Source organism: Colobus angolensis, unplaced genomic scaffold (assembly GCF_000951035.1).
Source record: "Colobus angolensis palliatus isolate OR3802 unplaced genomic scaffold, Cang.pa_1.0 Scaffold233, whole genome shotgun sequence".
In the NCBI taxonomy this organism is placed as follows: Eukaryota; Metazoa; Chordata; class Mammalia; order Primates; family Cercopithecidae; genus Colobus; species Colobus angolensis.
In genome coordinates, this window is record NW_012115522.1 from 3,250,799 (window position 1) to 3,271,671 (window position 20,873).

The following is a 20,873-nucleotide window of genomic DNA, read 5'->3' on the forward strand; positions in this document are numbered from 1 at the left end:
AACTGAAACAGTCACACGATTGGATCTGATACCTAGCCAAAATTGCCAGAAGAAAAAAACTCATTCTCTTGGGGGTGTTAAATGGCTTTTTAAATAGTGACTATCACAGTTATATTTGCCCTTTTAGAAATGGTACAGGCAGTGTGACATCAGAGATCTCCGTTTCCATGGTGATTATTAGTGATGGCATTTCAGATGTTGTGGTTAGCGTCTCAGTATAATTCCTTGCACTTTATATCGTAAGAGAGGAGACACAAAAACTGCTCATGTTAACATTTTTAAAGGAAAGAATGCTGATCATCCAAGTAGATAAACATCATGGTTTCTGAGTAAACATAATTTGTTAACCTTGAACAGATGTGTGTTGACAGAAGATATATGGGTTAAGCTGGCAAATGATACCACTTGGAATTAATAGGGACTAATTAATTGCTTAGATATTTGGCAGCAATTAGCTGTTATTTTTTGCCTACACATTATTTTATAAACTGGTGGTTCTCATAGCACTGATTTGTCCATTTTTATATGTAAAAAAAGAGTATTTTCTTACTGTGAAATAATTATTCTTGAGTTACGAACTAATCTGCAGTCTAAGTAGGGAGAAAACGTATCTTCCTCTGCAGTCAAAGACAATGAATAAGGGGAAGGTGGGTTAGTTTCCTATAGCCCAACACGAACATTCACGCAGGGCAGGGTGACATTTCACACATCTTTTTTTCATACGTCTCTTCATTTCATACGTGACCCCTCAACACACGGTGATTTTGATGCTGATGAAACTGAACATTTCATTTTTACTTTAATTTTCACATTTAGAGTTGATGGTTCACTTTAAAACACAGTTCACTAAGAAAAAAATAGAATAAACCTAAAGGCCTCTCTTTCAAGAAATTGCTTTGTTTGATTTTGATACGCGAGAAGGTTTTCCATTTTCTCATGTAGCCATAAAGGTAGTCATCTTTTAAAAAAGATAATCTGCTATAAAATACACAGTGTATACCTATAAACAAAGTCTACTGAAGTAGCACAGATAAAAAACCAATTTGTTTTTAAATACAGAAAAAAGAATACCCAGAGTCTTCCTATAGTGACTCAAATCAGATCTACTGTGTAGCTCATAATATTGTTTAGAGGCTAAATCCAAGATTATAAACCCAAGTTACAGAGAAAATCTGCTGGCAAGATGAAGGGAAGTCATAATGAATCAAAATTCAATTAAAAAAAATTCTACCTAAATGCATTACTCTTACACAAGAATAACCAAAATGATAAATTATTCTGTCTTTCCCTTACTCAAGCTTACTATTTATGCCAGGACAGAACATCTAGGCCACCACTGTTTACAACTTACACAAAAGCCTACACACCTGGAACAAGGATGGGAAAAAAGTAAACACTTAGGTCAAACAGTATTGCCAGTTGTGACCTAAGTTAATAGGCATTCACAAAGCCTAGGATTAATTACCTACGGGAAACTATCACCATTTTCATCAGCAAACACCCAACTTACAATGAGACTGATATCTATTACTGATGAAATTAGAGTCTCTTAATGTGGCACAGAAAAGGTCCCACCTACAATTTAATCAGGAAAACATAATTGGTCATGTTGAGAACTAAAGAAGATACTAAGGGGTAGAATTCTAGAGTCAGAACTGTAAAAGATAACCACATCCATTTTTTAAAAATAAGGAAATAAAGGCCCACGGAGAGCAAGTAAAATTATCTAGATCACAAGAAGAGCTACTGGCAAAGCAGGAATGGAATCCTGGCCACCTGTCCTCCCCACCCCCATCCCCCCACCCAAATCAGTGCCTCTTCTTAGCTAATCCAATGAGGTAACGTTGACAAAATGCAGCCCACAGACACCAGCACTATCATAAAGAGATTTTCATTCTAAGGATTAATTTATGGAGAATAACTGACTATTTACAAAAAACTAAAACACATGTACACACAACATCGTACTCATATCAGAGAAACCAAAGTCAAAATGCAAAAACCGGAAAAACACAACATTAAAAGCATAATATAATAATAAGCTCTTCACATCTGCCCTCCTTGAAGTTCTGAATAATGGACTAACTTCTCCGGCATCTGATTCAGAAACTTACACAGAACAGTAATAGATTACTCAATTGGAGAAATAAAAATGCATCATCCAGACAGCAAGTGTTCTTAGTTCTTTCATTTGAAGGGTGACCAGTGCTTAAGTCAAACAGAAAGTCCAGGCTTACGTAGTTTTCCCTATAGAGAGCAACAGTGGGGCTTCCAGGCAGGGTGACAGGAACTAATGCTTATGGCATCCTTCCTCCTGAACTCCCAAGAAGGCATTCCAGAACTGTTCCTACAGAAACCCACTGGCCAAAAGAAACCCCTTGTATAGAAATGAAGTAGATCTATCATACCAGCCAACAAGAGAAAGGTTCTTCCCTGTTAATTTGAGCAAGTCTCTTCTTGTTATTTGAGAAACTCTACATGCAGATGATCTGAAATTGAGCTATTATTTAGACTATGATAAAAAGCTAGGGAGACAGATATGCCAGAAAGAGGACAGATGCCGATTTCCACTTAGAAAATGGAAATCACCCTGCTCATAAAAAGCAGAAACTGAGGCTCTTATGAACAACTGGATATGACCTCAGGCAAGTCAGGGGTCCTCTCTGCATGCAACATTGTAAAAAGACACAGATGTCATGAAGGCAGATGAAATAATGCAGAGCAGTGATAGAATATGCATGCTCTTCAGTTTTAACATTGATTAGGTTCCCACAGACACCAGAAAGTCACACGACTATTATCAGACTCTGGGAGTGCAGCACTGCCAGGATCACAGAGCGTTATGATTATCTCAGTGACTGAAAAGAGAATACACTTGAAAGAGAATACTAAAGCCTTGCTTGTGTATAAAGTGTGACCGTAGGTATAAAGTGATGGCATAAGTATCACCTGGGAGCACAGGCCCCACCCAGGCCCACTGAGTCAGAGTCTGCATTTTAGCAAGATCTCCAGGTGATTTGTAAGCACACTGAAGTTTCACAAGCACTTTACTAGAACAGTGACAGTGCTCTGACAAAAGGGGCCATGGAAATTTCAAGTGTTATCAACTCTACACAGATGCACGTGCAGAGGGGTTCCAAGTCAGTCTGGCCTTTGCCTGGTACTTTTGATCAACCACAGGTTAAACAGTTGAGAAGTGAACCTTTTTTTATTACAGGTAACAGTACCAATCAAGTGAGCCTGGTTTAATTACCTCTTCTTTCTGTGAAAGATAACAGAAAAAAATAATAATAATAATAAAGCTGGACATGTTTAAAAAAAAAAAGCTTTTAGGAATCTACCTGGATAATGCCAAAAACCTCAACCACACTAAATGATTATAAGTGAGCCTGAGTCATTACATTTTCGTAATTATAAAAATTAAAACCCGAGCATGGGTATTGATTTACTGATTGGCAATGACTTATTATTTTTTTTTTTTTAAAAAGCCTCATTTCAACTTTCATTTTCAGAAGAGATGATGTTCTCAGAAGGTGTATTTGAGCTTTAGGAATGTTGTAGTATTCGAGTGGGAAAACAAACATGCTGGGTGAAAAATAACCTCCATTTTGATCATGGCTCTCACCCTGTTAGCTTCTACTGGGAACAGCGATTTCTGTAAGGGTACACTACGGAACAGCAGATGTGAAAGGGATCTATGTCATTTCTTGCTCCACTCACACACGCTGTACTGGGTTTTCCTTTTCATGCCCACTTCCCCAGTGACCTGCTGTTCTAGATAAGAAATGGGGAAGCTCCTGATGGGGTTCAGAACACACTACCCCAAAAGACGGTGCCTTGGCATACTGAGTATCTTAAGAGGTGAAGGAATCAGAAAATGGCGTATGCAGGAAGGACCCTCTGACCTTCCCCTTTCTTCTCCCCTGACACAGGTCATGAGATGCTTATGAGGGAGGTGCCCTCATACCACCTGGAGCAAACAACACCTTCACCTCTGAAGGCAGAGGGGTACCTTGAGGAATCTAAATGAACAGGCCTTGCTAAACATCCCCATTTCTCACCCTTAGCTCTTACTCCTGTGTCGTGTCATATTTTTTCATGACTTTGCACTCGTATAAAAACACTCAGGTTCAGCCATTTCTTAGAGTCTTTATTTCCTTATGAAGGCTTTCCTGTTCCATAAAATTTATATGCAATAAATGTGTACGCTTTTCCCCTGTTAATCTGCCTTTGTCATTTAATTTTCAGACCCAGCCAGGGACCCTAAGAGGGCTGGGGAAAACTTTTTTACTCCCAAACAGGGGAAAGCTGTTCCCCAGGATCGAAGTTACTGAGAAGAAAATTGAAAGAGCAAGAATTTGGCCTTTAAACAGCTTGTACTGGCAACTGAGGTTCTATTTTAATTTCTGAACAATAGTGATAATCTCCACAATAGTGAAACACACTCAAATTCCATTTCCTCAGATAGAGTAACTGGGCACAGCACAGGGAGAAGGCAACCACGCTGACCAGTGTGACAGAGTGCAGAAGAGGGGATATGGGTCACAGGTCTTGACTCTCAGAGGGCTCGGAAAGCTCTATTCCACTAAACTGCTTTTGTAAATTTTGTTTGAGCACAAGTCCTTTGCCAGTCAGCTCAGCTCAATTTTGAACGTAATAACCATCAACAGGGGCAAGAGGGTACCAACATAGTTTTCACTGTGGTGCCAAGTTCAAAATGGGAAGGAATCATGAACTTCGCCCTCCCCCAGTTACCTGATATCACAGCGATTTTCCCAGATCCATGTTCTTCTCTAGCTATTCTTTCTGCTTCCTCCATCAGCAGCATGCCAAATCCCTGCACAGAGCAACAAAGAGGAGTGGGAATTAAAAAGGAAGGCAGTTCATTAAGAAGGGTCTATAAAACAAGAAGGCTATATACTTTAGTAGTTGCTAAAATCTGTTAAAATAAGAGTGAAAAAGCCCACTTATGGGAGTAAGGAGTAAGAAACCATTCAATCATACCAAAGGTATACTGTAGTAGACAATTGAAAAAGGCGTAACTTTCAAACAAGAGCTACCAAAAGGCATTTTGTGGATGATGTAATCTATTCACAGGAAGACAGTAATTCCCTCTCAAATTTTGTCTCTTTTTAGGTAAGTTCTAGGCAATCTCTAAATGATGGAAGTCTGGGGCAATATGTCTTTAATTTCTTAGTCTCCTCTCTATTTTTTTTTTTTTTTTTTTTTAAGATGGAATCTCCTGCTGTTGTCCAGCCTGGAGTGCAGTGGCTCACTGCACTGGGCGAGATCACTCTGGCTCAATCTCGGCTCACTGCAACCTCTGCCTCCCAGGTTCAAGTGATTCTCCTGCCTCAGCCTCCCGAGTAGTGGCAACTACAGGCACGTGCCACCATGCCCAGCTAATTTTTGTATTTTTAGTAGAGATGGGGTTTCACCATGTTGGCCAGACTGATCTTGAACTTGACCTCAGGTGATCCACCTGCCTCAGCCTCCCAAAGTACTGGAATTACAGGTGTGAACCACCACTCCCGGCCACCTCTCTACTTTCTAAGAGTTGAGAAACCAGGCAAAATTCTTAAATCATCAATTTTGGAGCTTATATCACATCCACCATTAGATTTTAACACATTTTCTGGAAATTTTAAGAAGTGAGTTATTAAGGTAGGTTGTCTGGGGTTACAATAGGGTTCCTCTATGTATAATATGGCTTAACCTTAAGAAGTGTTTCATAAGTGCTTTCCCATCACCATCTAACCTGATTCCACAATAAGTGGACCCACATGAGATTGCCAGTATTAGACAATTTCTTACTTTCAAAAATACTAACTGCAGGCCGGGCGCAGTAGCTCATGCCTGTAATCTCAGCACTTTGGGAGGTCAAGGTGGGTGGATCCCCTGAGGTCAGGAGTTCAAGACCAGCCTGGCCAACATGGTGAAACCCCATCTCTACTAAAAATACAAAAATTAGTCAGGTATGGTGGTGCATACCTGTAATCGCAGCTACTAGGGAGGCTGAGGCAGGAGAATCACTTGAACCAGGGAGGCGGAGGTTGCAGTGAGCCAACATCATGCCACTGCACTCCAGCCTGGTTGACAAAGTGAGACTCTATCTCAAAAAAATACCAATTCCATGTGGTTCAATTTGTTATGTTCCAACTGACTGAATCTCAGTTTGTCCTTTCCTTCCAAAAGGATACAATCTGGGGAGAAAACATCTCTGAACAACTAAAACACTGGCTCCTCTGTTTCTATGCTTCTCTTTCCCCTCTCCGCCTCCTCTGTCTCTTCCTCCTCTCTTCACCCCATTCCTTTTCTCTTCTCCTACTTAGGCAGTTTCTTACAAGTCAAATAGAAATGGAATACAGGATACCTGATGCTGAAATTTGGTAGGATCCCGGCTGCTCACAGGGACCACACTTCCATACACATGCAGCTCTCGTACTATGGAGACACCTCCACCCAATTCGAAACGGAAAGTTTCTTCTGAACACTTGCGTAATCGTAGGAGGCCAATCAAAATGTCTTGATCTGGGTCTTCGTATGACAAGAATGTTTCCCAGCCACCATTTGCAACATAATCTCTCCTTACCAGTTCAACCTGTTTAGTAAAAAGCCACAAAAAATATTATTCAAAATTAAAGAACCAAATTCATTTTTGTAATTGTATGTATTTATTTAGGTTAATATCTAGTTAGGGATAAGGAATGAATAATCACTAATTATGTTTCTTTTTACTTGTCTATTCTCAAATAGCACCAAGATTAAAGTTCATACCTTGTTCATGGACTATTATAAAAGGAAAACAACTGTATAATTTCACAAATACTTGAACTTCATTAACCTTGAGACTCTTACAGAGATGCAGCTCAGTAAAGGCTTCCAGGCATTTGACTCCCCATGAAGAGTCTCTGATGTAAAATTTCAAAATCCGTCGCATGCGTAACTCTCAGGAGCACCCCTTTGTCTCAAAAGTGTCAGGTGCTCAATGATTTGGGTTTCACCTTCTAATCTTATCGTCTCCACTGAAACCTACCTTTGGGGAAGAAAAATGTGATGCTGGTCACTGGCACCGTGATGAAATTTCAAGGAATTATGGCCTCCCACAGGGCACTTAAAATATTATGCATCATTTATGGGATAAAAATGTTAAAGAAAATTCAATCATGGAGGGTAGCTTTTGGGGAGAAGCTTTGTGGTAGCAGTCTGCATAGGCTTTTGGCTCTTCACCTCATTGTACAAATGGCTCTTGTACTTTTCCTAAATAGAAGCCATATGGAACAATATGCATGCACAGAGAAAAGTATACACATGGACACGGCCACATGCAGAAACACTCAGTAGATGAGCAGATTATACCCAGAGCAAGGTGAACAATTCAGACTAACACATATTCCTTCTCAACAATGTTTGCTAAATAACTGAACTGCACAAGAATTTGGCAAATTGTGTTGGGTCTGCTTTTTCTCTCAAAAGGTCCTACATGTGAAAAATGTCAATTAACTAATTCATACTGAAAACAAAAACATCAATGCAGAGATCATCTATTCCAGCCTTTCTCAAATGGGGCTCCACAAGAGAATCAAATCCTACAGAAAATTTGGCATACAGTTAGACATTATACAAGTATAAGAGACAAGTTAATTCATTACATACCATCAATGCCTTAAGGCATTATGCTTAATTTTTGTGGATCCTGTGGATAAGGGCTGATCTATTCATTTGCTTATCACCATTGGGCAACAGCTGAATAGTTACACACAAAGAGAGAAGCAGATCATACTACACTCTTCCCAAATGTAGCCTGTAGTCACAGGGGACTATTCACAACTGAATTAATCAAAATTCAATAAAATTAAAAATTTAGTTCCTCATTTGTACAAGCCACATTTCAAGTGCTCAACAGTCACTACCACATGGGATACTGGATAGCCCAGATCACAGAACATTTTCAACACTGCAGAAAGTTCCATTGGACAGTGCTAATCTAGAATGAGGTTCAGACTTCGTTTTCTTAACCTGGCTCTTCTAGAATTCTCCTATTTGGCTTTCATGGTTTGACACCGGTATCTAATCCTCGATTAGTCTCTGCTCTTAGTTATTCACTTCTGGGGCTCTGTCCTTGGTTAAGAACATGTGGGCGCAGGGTTGGCAAAGATCTAAGGACAGTACCTAGGCCCTCTACGACATGAAGAGAACTAACCTGGTATGGCCGTACTTTGTGATGAATTTCTTGGATTCCAACTTCTCTGGTTCTCACATCTCGACACTGTCAAAAAAAGTGGCGGAGCAGGGGGAGGGCACAAATATAAAACTGGTAAGTAATTCAATCTTTATTTTTATTTAAACCTCTCCACCAAACCCTGGGCTCAAAATTAAGTTTGCACATAACTTATAATGAGATAAAAGAGCTGAATTTCAAAATAAAACCACCTTTAATCAATCTGAGGATAGGGGAAACCAGAGTAGGAATGTATGAAGTAGTACAGTATTGCTTTTAAAATAAATTTAGAATTCAAAAAAGATCAATATACAATATAATCTTAGCAGTAAAGAATGTAAGTCACAACAGTAAGAAACAGGTTTGCCTGGGGGATATAACTATATGAAAGTACAATCCAGAAGTATGTATATAAAGAGTAAAAAGTAAATTCCTAAATTTTTAAAACCTTCTCCATTTTATTGCAGTTAACATTTTTAGTATCACCATATTTGTATCATTTTAGGAATATCCAAAAAGTACATGTTGAAGATGGCTTTTTTTTTTTTTTTTTGCAAGAAGGGCACTGTGGAAGAAAGGAAGGGAAAGAAGAAGAAAGGGAAGGAGGGAGGGAGAGATGGAGGGAAGGAAGGAATGAAGGAAGGGAGGGAGGGAGGGAGAAGGAACCTAGAGCTGTGTATTACACACTCTGAAGCACAATCACAAATGGCTCTTTGAATATCTGAGGAGGCATGGAGCTGCCTACAGACAATGCCAATGCAATGCCTGATCTGCATGGCCAAGCATCTGTGATGTGGCTCTCACTTCTATTCTATGACCCACAGTGCATGCTACGCTACCAGACATTTACAATTACACAGTCCTTTTCATTATTATAAATCCTTGTAATTATTCAATTATATATCCTATGGTGTATTTCCCCCTTACAGAACAAACCATAAACATTTTCTTCCAGTGAGAAAAGATCACTGTGGGAAATTTGATGATGTCACGTAAGCTTTTCTACTAATAGTATATTTATGAAGGACTGCTATACATGTATATAATTCCAAAAGAAAAATAAGAGCTCATTATTCAGTTGTAGAAAATTAAAGCTACTTCTACAACCCAGAACTGCTCAAGATAATGCTTTGCTGATGTGGAATCCATGAATTCCAGTAAACAAAAACTGTATAGCAGACGAAGATGATCAATCTCGGTAATTATTAATCTACTGAGTGTAGCTGCTGTCCTTTCACTACAGTAGTTCTATATAGTAGCTAGCATGGGAATGTATTACTGTTCCATGTTCTTAATGAACACCTGCATGCTGTTTCTTTTTTTTTTTTTTGGCATGCTGTTTTAAAGGCAGAGTTTGGTGTGTGCTTATTTTCTGCTCAAGATGTTGCCTCTAGGAACTAGATATATTTTGGCTATGACTGAATTCCAGCCTTTGGACTCAATCCTAGCTTACTTTAACAGAGGCTAACAAGGCTTATGAGGGGTGAGGGTTAAAGAAGATGGATGGACAACGAGATTGTTGGGATAACCAGGCCAGGTCAGTCACCTTGACCTTCTTGAAGGTCAGTGGCCTTCTTGGAGGCGAGAGGAGATGGAGAACATGAACAGCTGGAGTCTGGGAGGCAAAGCAGGCACACAATTTTGTTTGGTGCCATTAATTACTATAAATGCATTTGCTATTTTTCTGGAACATAAAATTCTTCACTTTTTTTTGGTAGAATATGCCAATAATGTTCACAAACTCTCCCTTGAACAATCTGAAAAATTTTCTCCATAATAATTTGAGTGAGAGAATAAAACATCTTAGGGAAGTCCACAAACACCATATGCAATCCTTGGAACAATGTCTTTCAAAGTGTGGCCCACATCTGAACTGTGCATGAGAACCATGTACCTAGTGCTGGATAACAGATTGGTCCCATCCCAACCTACTGATCCAGAATCTCTGAAGGCAGAGCCCAGGAGTCAGCCCTTGGTCTCAACACCACTCCTGGTTTATTCCTTTAGCAGCTCTAAGAAGTTCCTGAGTACTGGAGTTTCAAACCTTCCTGTGACTTAACAATTTCTCACAGAGACTGTTAAGTTGCAGGTTCTTGGGCTCTTTTTACATCCTGGGCCAGCACAGAGGGGATGCTTAGTAAGTATCTGTGACCAAAGAAGGGATTTCAATGGCCAGAGGGATGGAAGACTGGTATATGTGGGGCAATAGCAGTTTTGGCAATTATTTCATGCCCATAATCCTTGTCTTTTCAAATGATTATACTTTCTTCTCAGGAATCACATCTTCCTTTTCTTCAGTCAATAACTGAATTCCTAATACTTCAAAAGAAAAACTGTTTTTAAAAACTGGAATGGAGCACGCAGTTGGCAATCTGAGCAGGCAGAAGAGAGCAGAAGGGAATGAAGGAACAGCAGGCAGCCTCTGCACCACTGGGTTCAGCTCCGACATGGTCCAGTGACTATGCCTTCAACATCTGGGGACTTTCTGACCTGACCCGCAAGTCCGGTTTTAGGGGTGATAGCAGCAAAGTCGTTTGCGTTTCAGATTCCTCTTTTTCTCAACAGCTGCGGCCTGACCACCATATCTGCTCTTACCTGAATTCCGAGGTCTTTCATTCTTGCAAGTGCCAGCTCTCTCAGGTTACCATGCTCTACTCCTGAGCTGACTAAAGGCATTGGAATATCCCTGTACACAGGAGAAAAACATAAGCTGTTGCAAAATAGAAATCATTCTCCACAGCAAGGCAAGGATATTAAAAAAATAAAAAAGAACAAAAACAAAAAAGCAAGAAACTTATGAATCTGACCAGGAAATCAGAGGCAAAGCCTCCTAACAAGGAGCTTCTCTACGCCTCAGCTTTCTCATCAAGGAAATTATGATTTCCCCTGACCTTCAGGGTTTCTGTGAAAGGCACCTGATTGAAATCACTTTATAGGACTACAGAGTGCTAAACAAATGTCTGAATGCCCAATAACCATTTGTAAAGATTTTTTGAGTAAAGAGACATTTGTACCAAATAAATCAAGAAAAAATTTTTTCCTTTATGAAATTTGTTCAACAATGTAGTTTACACTTTCCCACACAGCTGCTGAATGACAAGTAACTGGGATGCTCAAAAGCCTGCCTTAGCCAACAACTGGTCTCAAAGAATAAATCTTTTTTCCTTGTTTCTCAAAAATCTAAGTTAAAAGTGACTATGCATTAGAGGAATAACAGCTTGCCTAAAGATAGGAGGAAATAAAATTTGTTTCCTAGCATTAATACAGCATAAAGTGCCAGGCATCAAGGAAACTTCCATCAAGAGCTGAAGTTATGAGTTCCATTTTAGTTGCTCCAACACTCTCCTCTAGATAAAAATCAGTATCTAAAGATAAAACAGTTAGCAAAATCTGAAGTAAGAATATGCTCCGCACATCTGCTTCCTATTCAAAGACAAGTCTCTAATTTGTTTTGTCTCCTATGTGGTTGATCAGAGGAAAGATGTGGAGAATATGCCAATTATTTTTTCTTCTCATTCTGCTTTTGAATCAACTTGAGTCTTTTTCTCCTCTTTTCACTTATCCCTTCAAATGTTAAATGCAATTAGCTAATTCATCCATTTGATTTTAATAAGATATTCCTCCAGCAAAAGTATCAAAAGCCAATCAATTAGCTTTAAAAGCTATACAAATAAGTCTGTTAGGCTCTGGAAGCCAGGAGAGTTGCCATAAATACTCTATAAATCAAAGATAAGTCAAAATTCCTTAAGGCAAAGACACACTGGAGGGTTCAAAGTGAGAGTGACATAAAATGTATATATTACAGTGACCAGAGTTTGCATATATGGCTTACTTACAGTTTTTGGCAAAATAAATTTCTATCTTTGAAACTATAATTTTCTTAAAATCAAATACATTTTAAAATTAGTAATCAGGTGACGCTAAATGAAAGCTATTAAAGTAAAAAATATGGTTGATTTTGGCAAGGAACGTATGTATATTTTAAAATTTTTACTGTTTCAGATTGTACAAGCCAAACAGAAAGTCTTCCAAATGCCCTTTTTTACCCTAAAATAATTTATAAAGAACTCACAAATATATAAATTATTAAATATATGGCTATACATTATATATATACACATATAAGAAATACATAAAACTTAAAATTTAAAACATTATCATACACGGCACAAAATTAATTTGATAAAAGTCAGTGGCAACCAGTGTTAGCACCCATTACATGACAAATACATTTAATTCTTGTTATCCATGATAGTTATGCTGTTGTGAATACTGAATTAGTGAATACTAAAGCATTGTCCACAGGGGATATACAGGGTTAGGTTCCTGTGAGCCCCTAAAACATCTTCAACTGATCAATTCATAACCTTGTTTGATGCACGTTTCTGTTTAAAGGCACCTTATTTAACATATAGCTGATTCATTAACACTGAACTCATGGCCACAGCACTGTAACTCATGGACAGCGCTATAACTCAAAGCAGCTTAACACATGCAATTTGTCTAAGGCACACAACAGCCTTCTTGCATTTAGAAACATGAGATAGCATCTCAGGACTACACCTGGGGCAGCGCTCCTCTCTATGTCCTTAGTTAATTAAGAAGAAAATGAATGAAGAGGGGTGGGATACCATGGATGGCTGGACATGGGAAGAGAGCAGAGGCCTAAAGGTAGGGCCTCTGTGGGTTGAAGGATGACTGTATGCAGAAAACTGATCACTGAGAAGTTAATTATCCAATGCACCAAAAACCAATTAAAAAATCTCAAACCCTTAAAAGAAGCATCGATTAAACTCTCATCAGCTCTGTTACCATAGGTAGAAAACATGGTTTTAAAGAGTCTCCTTTGTAGAACGGACTCAGAGGAGATAATCCAGGACAACGATGTGTAAGAGACCTGCCCACGGAGCCTACCCAACCCACAGAAGGAGCTGCAGAACCCATCTCTCAACCAACAGGACAACTTCCCTCCATTAGCTCCCCAATCATAAATGATGCTCTGTTGTTCTGCTCTTATCCTACTGCCGTTTCCCTACATCCAAATTAAACTTCCCTCCCTACCTATAAAGAAAATGATTTCCTTATTAATCCATATGCACAACTTTATACTTGCTCTTTTCGTTAGCACACAGAATTCAAAGAACTGTTCTAATTTCTAAAAAGTATACTTTGAAACTTGATAGGGAAAAACGTGGACAGGTATTAAACACACAGAATTCATTAATCTGATAAGTGGCAAAGGTAGAAAACGTTAATTAAAATTCATCTAGACAGACTGATAATTTACAATCATAAAAAGCTGAGGCACTTTGGAGCTTTAACTTGACATCAGGGAAAAAAATTAGGCCCTTCTTTGGTACACTAAGTTCTCTACTGGCAAATGACAATTTGGTTAGGCAGACCCTGAGTATGCCTCATTATGGAAACGACTAAAGCTTGTAAATGACATGTGAACTCCACAAGGATTTTCTAGGATATGACATCTGGTAAATCACCATAGTCGGAGCTACCTGGATGTTCAGTAATGGTTTCAAAACTAGGATCTAAGACCTACACATCAAAAATCATTTATGGTGCCAAGACAATTCGGTGAGAAAATAATGGTATTTTCAACAAATAGGCAAAATAATGAAACTGGACCCCTACCTCATACCATATAAAAAATTTACTCAAAATGGATCACAGACCTAAATGTAGTAAGAGCTAAAACTACACAACGGTTAGAATAAAACACAGAAGTAAACTTCATGCTGCTGAGCATTTTTTTTTTTTTAGATGGAGTCTCGCTCTGTCACCCAGGCTGGAGTGCAGTGGCATGATCTCGGCTCACTGCAACCTCCACCTCCCAGATTCAAGTGATTCTCCTACCTCAGCCTCCCGAGTAGCTGGGATTACAGGTGCCTGCCACCACACCCGGCTAATTTTTGTATTTTTAGTAGAGAGATAGTTTTGCGATGTTGGCCAGGCTAGTCTTGAACTCCTGACCTCAGGTGATCTGCCTGCCTTGGCCTCCCAAAGTGCTGGGATTACAGGCATGAGCCACTGTGCCCAGCCACCGCTGAGCTTCTTACACATGACGCCAAAGCACAAGTGACAAAGGAAAAAGATAGACTACATCAAAATTAAAGATGTCTGTGCTGCAAATCATACCAATAAAAAAGTGAAAAAACTCACAGAATGAGAGAAAATATATGCACATCATATATCTGATAAGGGACTTGTATCTAGCATATATAACGAACTCTTACAACTCAGCAACAAAAAAACCTAAGTGAAAAGCAGGCAGAGGAGGAACTTCCAGTTTCTGGTTCTGCATTTAAGGAGCTTGAAAGTTGCTACTCCACTCAAACAAGTAAAAGGTCAACAGTCTGAAAAGTCAACAACTCTTATTGGACCTATAAGAGGGGAAGATGTAAGGTAAACTACTGCCCCAGGGCTGGAGTGACAGACAGGAAAAAAGAGGGAGCTGTGGCTTCCCAGAGCAGAGACCACAGACTCCCTACTTGAAGGCATGGCTTAACAGAGCAGAGACTCCTGAGTGGAAACTGCTGTGAGAAACCAACTCTAAAGTAAGAAAACCTGAACTCTAACTGATGAACTGCTGGAGGCTCAGACAAGTCTGAGAGTTAAAAACTCCAGATGCACCCAGTCACAGGCCAACTCCTACAATACTGTGAGATTTACCTCCAGTAGCTTGGCCAGGTCCCCACATTAAATATCAGAGAAATAAACCCTTCTGCTTCTGGCTGGCAGAGGAGAAAAGAAACCATTTTGAAAAATGACCTAGCACTACTTTTCTTAACAAGGCTCTCCCGTAGGAGAAATAGTTAACCAGAGCCTAACTGACCTAGGGGAAGGAAATATCCAACTCCTGCCCACTCTAGTCATCCTGTTCCATCTAACAGGGAAGAAAAAACGAGAAACCCTTGTGAAGTTCACAGTCCAGGGGCACAGGCTCAATGAAAGACTAAGACCTAATCACAGGACTAGCGAACACTTCTCCTCCCCTGTCGTCTTACCATCAGGTTACTATAAGCCTCTTTACAGCAATTCCTTTTACCTAGAACATTACATGTCTGACTATGAAGAAAAAATTAGAAGGCATACCAAAAGGCAAAAGACACAACTTGAAGAGACAGAGCAAGAATAAGGAACAGACATGGCAGGGATGTTGGAATGATCAGACCAGGAAGTTAAAACAACTGTAATTAACACGCTGAAGGCTCTAACGGAAAGGTAGCTAGCATTTAAGGACAGAGGGGAATGTGAGCAGAAAGATGGAAATCCAAAGAAAAACCAAAAAGAAATGCTAGAGATCAAAAAATCACTGAAACAGAAATAAAGAATGCCTGTGATGGACTTATTAGTAGATAGACATAGCTGAGAAAAGAATCTCTAGGCTTGAGATATTATCAAGAGAAACTTTGAAAATGGAAAAGCAGACAACAAAGACCGAAAGAAATAGAACAGAATTTCCAAGAACCGTGGAACAATTACAAAATGTGTCACACAGGCCGGGTACGGTGGCTCACGCCTATAATCTCTGTACTCTGGAAGGCCGAGGCCCAGAAGTTCGTGAACAGCCTAGGCAACATGATAAGACCACATACCCTCAAAAAATGGAGGCACACGCCTGTAGTCCCGATTACGTGGGAGGTTGAGGTGGTAGAATGGCTTGGGCAAGAGTGAGACCTTGTCTCTAAAATAAATAAAAGGTGTAACATATGTGTAATAAGAACATCAGAAAGAGAAGAAACAAAATAATATCGGAAATATTTGAAACAACAGTAACTGAGAAATTCCCAGAATTAATATCAGACATCAAACCACAGATCCAGGAAGCTCAGAGAACACCAAACAGGGTGAACGCCCCCAAAACCTACACGTAGACATTTCATTTTCAAACTACAGAATATAAAAAGATAAAGAACATTCCTGAAAGAAGCTGGGGATGGGGGAAACACCTTATGTACAGAGAAAAATAAAAATTATATCCAACTTCCCCTAAGAAACCATGCAAGCAAGAAGAGAGTACAGTGATGTATTTGAAGTGCTGATAGGAAAAAAAACACCCGCCACCAACCTAGAATGCTGTATCCTATGAAAGTATTCTTTCAAAGGATAATAAAGGAGAAAAAAGGCTTTCTCAGACAAAAATTGAGGGTATTTGTTGCTAATAGATCTGCCTTGCAAGAAACATTAAAGGAAATTCTTTAGAGAGAAGGAAAATGATATAGGTCAGAAACTCAGACCTACATAAAGAAAAATGTTGAACAAAAATAAAGGCAAAATAAAACCTTTCATTTTTCTTATTTTAAAATGATCCAATAGAGTTCGTTCAACATAATAGCAAGGTATTCAATTATGTATGCTGCTATAGATAGCTTATGTGTGTGCATATACACACATATATAGAAATGCTTACTTATGCATGTATTTAAGCGAAATGAATGACAGCGATGATACATGGGACAGGAAGGAGGAATTAGGATTATTTTGTTATTATAAGGTATCACATTACCTGTGAAGTGGTACAGTGTTATCTGAAAGTGAATTTAGATTAGCAGTAAATGCACATTGCAAATTCTAGGGCAACCGCTGGAAAAAAAAAAGTAAAAAAAGAAGAATAACTGATATGCTAAGAAAGGAGAGAAAACTGAATACTGCTTAATTAAAACCACAAAGGGCAGAAAAAGAATGGAAAGCAAAAATAGAAACAAAGAACAAGGGCAGCAAAAGCAGTGCTTAGAGGAAAATTTATAGCACTGAATGCCTATATTAGAAGAAAAATCTAAACTAAAAAAATCCAAATTTCCATCTTAGGAAACTATAAAATGAGTAAATTAAATCCAAAGTAAGCAGGAGAACATAAATAATAAGAATTAGAGTGGAAATTAGTGAAATTGAAACAGGAAATCAACAGAGAAACAAATCAATGAAACCAAAAACTGGTTCTTTGAAAAGACCAATAGGCCAGGCGTGGTGGCGCAAGCCTGTAATCCCAGCACTTTGGGAGGCCGAGACAGGCGGATCACGAGGTCAGGAGATCGAGACCATCCTGGCTAACACTGTGAAACTCCGTCTCTATTAAAAAATACAAAAAACTAGCCCGGCGAGGTGGCGGGCGCCTGTAGTCCCAGCTACTCTGGAGGCTGAGGCAGGAGAATGGCGTAAACCCGGGAGGCAGAGCTTGCAGTGAGCTGAGATCCGGCCACTGCACTCCAGCCCGGGCGACAGAGCGAGATTCCGTCTCAAAAAAAAAAAAAAAAAAAAAGAAGTACTAAGAAGTATTCCCTCTGCTTCTGTCCTCTGAAAGAGATTGTAGAGAATTGGTATAATCTTGCTTAAATGTTTGGTAGAATTCACTAGTGATATAGTCTTACTCAGATTGTGTATTTCTTCTTGTGAGTTTTGGCAGATTGTATCTTTCAAGGACTTTGTCCATTTCATCTAGGTTATCAAATTTGTGGGCATAGAGTTGTTCATAGTCTGCCGTTGTTATCCTTTTAATGTTCATGAGCTCTGTAATGATGTCTCCTCTTTCACTTATGGTACTAGGCATTTCTGTCCTCTCTTTTTTGTTAGTTTGGCTGGAGGCTAATCAACTCTTTATTGGTCTTTTCTTTTTTTTTTTTTTTTTTCAATTTATCGTGATCCGCCCATCTCGGCCTCCCAAAGTGCTGGGATTACAGGCTTGAGCCACCGCGCCCGGCCTTCTTAGTACTTCTTAACTCATTCTATGAGGCCAGCACCCTTAATACCAAAACCAGACAAGGAACTTACAAGAAAACTACTGTCTAAGTCTGTTTGAGCTGCTCTAACAAAATACCATAAACTGTTTAGCTTATGAACAACAGAAATTTATTTCTTCCAGTTCTGGTGGCCAAGATCAAGGTACTGGCATATTCAGTGTCTGGTGAGGGCCCACTTTCTCACAGATGGTGCCTTCTTGCTGTGTTTCATATGATGGAAGGAATGAGGCAGTTCTCTGGGGCCTCTTTTCTTGAGTAACTAATCCCATTCATGAGAGCTCTGCCTTATTAACCTAATCACATCCTAGAAGGTCCCACCTCCTGATGGTAAGGATTTCAACACATGAAGTTTTAATTTTTTCGTGCAGGAGGAACACTCAGATCACAGCAACTACAGACCAACATCTGTCATGAACATAGATGGAAAAATCCTCAACAAAATATTAGCAAATTAAATCCAATGTATCAAATGCATAAAAAGAATATGTTGAAACCAAGTGCAATTTATCGTAATTCATCACAACAATGAGCTAAAGTAGAAAATCTCACGATATTAGTCAATGCAGAAAGTGCATTTGACAAAATCCAACACCCACTCATGATAAAAGCTCTCAGTAAACTAGGAATAAAGGGGAACTTCCACAACTTGATAAACAGTATCTAAAAATGCCTATCGCTAACACCATACTTAATGGTATCCAGTGAGAAAGTCTTTATTCTCACTGGAAGTGTCCAGTGTTTCCTCATGACCAGAGTCCATGAATTCTTGGCAGGAATACCACAGAAAAGATGCCCCGTCTCAGTGAATCACATAGGCATGCTATATTGACCTGTTTCATCACAGGATGCCCTGATCAAAACTGTGTCTGCTGGTTATCTCCACCATGGTCACCATTTCCCCCTTTACATCTGAGTAATATTTCATGCGGAGAAATGTCAATGTCATGACAACACCCTGTTCCTCATCAAACCTACAACTACTAGTCTCACATCGACTGATGACTCCTGTTTCTATCACCTCTCCTATAATGGTTGCCAAATAGTGACTATTTCTACCATCCCTCCTACATTTAGTTGACCTTGTATGTAAGAAAGTCTTTTCTTTTCTTTCCTATTTATCTATTCATTTATGTATATCAGTATAAACTTATAGATTCCTATTTTATACAAGTTTTTAACTAATAATAACATTATTTATTTTGTTGCTGACATTAGATTTTGCCAGTGGGTACCTATTCAGGCTGGTTTCTGGGTCCTTCTGAATGACCCCGTCATTCTTTGGTTATTTACTTACTCTCTGGAACAAGATGTTCTATGTTCATCCTGTACATTTGCTGCCCCAGCCCTGGAAATGGTCATTTTTCCAAGCCCCGATTTCTTTTAGTGGAGAGTGGTATTTAGAAACTATAATCGGATCTGGAGCAAGATGGCCGAACAGGAACAGCTCCAGTCTCTAGCTCCCAGTGTGAGTGACACAGAAGATGGGTGATTTCCGCATTTCCAACTGAGGTACCGGGTTCATCTCACTGGGGAGTGCTGGACAATTGGTGCTGGTCAGTTGGTGCAGCCCGACCAGCGACAGCTGAAGCAGGGCGAGGCGTTGCCTCACCTGGGAAGTGGAAGGGGGAAGGGAATCCCTTTAGAAACTGAGACACACAACACCTGGAAAATTGGGTAACTCCCACCCTAATACTGCGCTTCACCAAAGGTCTTAGCAAACGGCACACCAGGAGATTATATACCACACTGGCTGGGAGGGTCCCACGCCCACGGAGCCTCCCTCATTGCTAGCACTGCAGTCTGAGATCTAACTGCAAGGCAGCAGCGAGGCTGGGGGAGGGGCACCCACCATTGCTGAGACTTAAGTAAGTAAACAAAACCTCCGGGAAGCTTGAACTGGGTGGAGCCCACCACAGCTCAAGGAGGCCTGCCTATCTCTGTAGACTCCACCTCTGGGGACAGGGCACAGCTAAACAAAAAGCAGCAGAAACCTCTGCTGATGTTAATGACCCTGTCTGACAGCTTTGAAGACAGCAGTGGATCTCCCAGCATGGAGGCTGAGATCTGAGAACCGATAGACTGCCTGCTCAAGTGGGTCCCTGACCCCTGAGTAGCCTAACTGGGGGACATCCCCCATTAGGTGCAGACTGACACCTCACACCTCACACGGCCAGGTACAACCCTGAGAAGAAGCTTCCAGGGCAAGAATCAGACAGCAGCACTTGCTGTTCAGCAACATTCTATCTTCTGCAGCCTCCGCTGCTGACACCCAGGCAAACAGGGTCTGGAGTAGACCTCAAGCAATCTCCAACAGACCTACAGCTGAGGGTTCTGACTGTTAGAAGGAAAACTAACAAACAGAAAGGACACCCACACCAAAACCCCATCAGTATGTCACCAGCATCAAAGACCAAAGGCAGATAAAACCACAAAGATGGGGAAAAAGCAGGGCAGAAAAGATGGAAATTCAAAAAATCAGAGCGCATCGCCCCCTCCAAAGGAACGCAGCTCATCGCCAGCAACGGATCAAAGCTGGACAGAGAATTACTTTGACGAGTTGAGAGAAGAAGGCTTCAGTCAATCAAACTTCTCAGAGCTAATGGAGGAACTACGTACCCAGCGCAAAGAAACTAAAAATCTTGAAAAAAGAATGGAAGAAAGGATAACTAGAATAATCAATGCAGAGAAGGTCATAAATGAACTGACAGAGATAAAAACCATGACATGAGAAATATGTGACAAATGCACAAGCTTCAGTAACTGACTTGATCAACTGGAAGAAAGAGTATCAATGATTGAAGATCAAATGAATGAAATGAAGTGAGAAGAGAAGTCTAGAGAAAAAAAAAGGAAAAAGAAATGAACAAAGCCTCCAAGAAGTATGGGATTATGTGAAAAGA

General features: G+C 39.8%; 1 protein-coding gene across 6 annotated transcripts in view; it reads right to left on the minus strand.

Annotated features, from left to right (window-relative positions):
- ELP3 (elongator acetyltransferase complex subunit 3) overlaps nt 1-20,873 on the minus strand; it is a 108,245-nt gene that overhangs the window by 23,822 nt on the left and 63,550 nt on the right. For all 6 annotated transcript variants that reach the window (XM_011944568.1, XM_011944572.1, XM_011944569.1 and 3 more), the window contains 4 exons: nt 10,817-10,907; nt 8,204-8,269; nt 6,374-6,601; nt 4,756-4,837 (listed from right to left, as the gene is read on the minus strand). In XM_011944568.1, the coding sequence (XP_011799958.1) occupies nt 4,756-4,837; nt 6,374-6,601; nt 8,204-8,269; nt 10,817-10,907 (467 nt within the window). The remainder of the gene's footprint in view (nt 1-4,755; nt 4,838-6,373; nt 6,602-8,203; nt 8,270-10,816; nt 10,908-20,873) is intronic.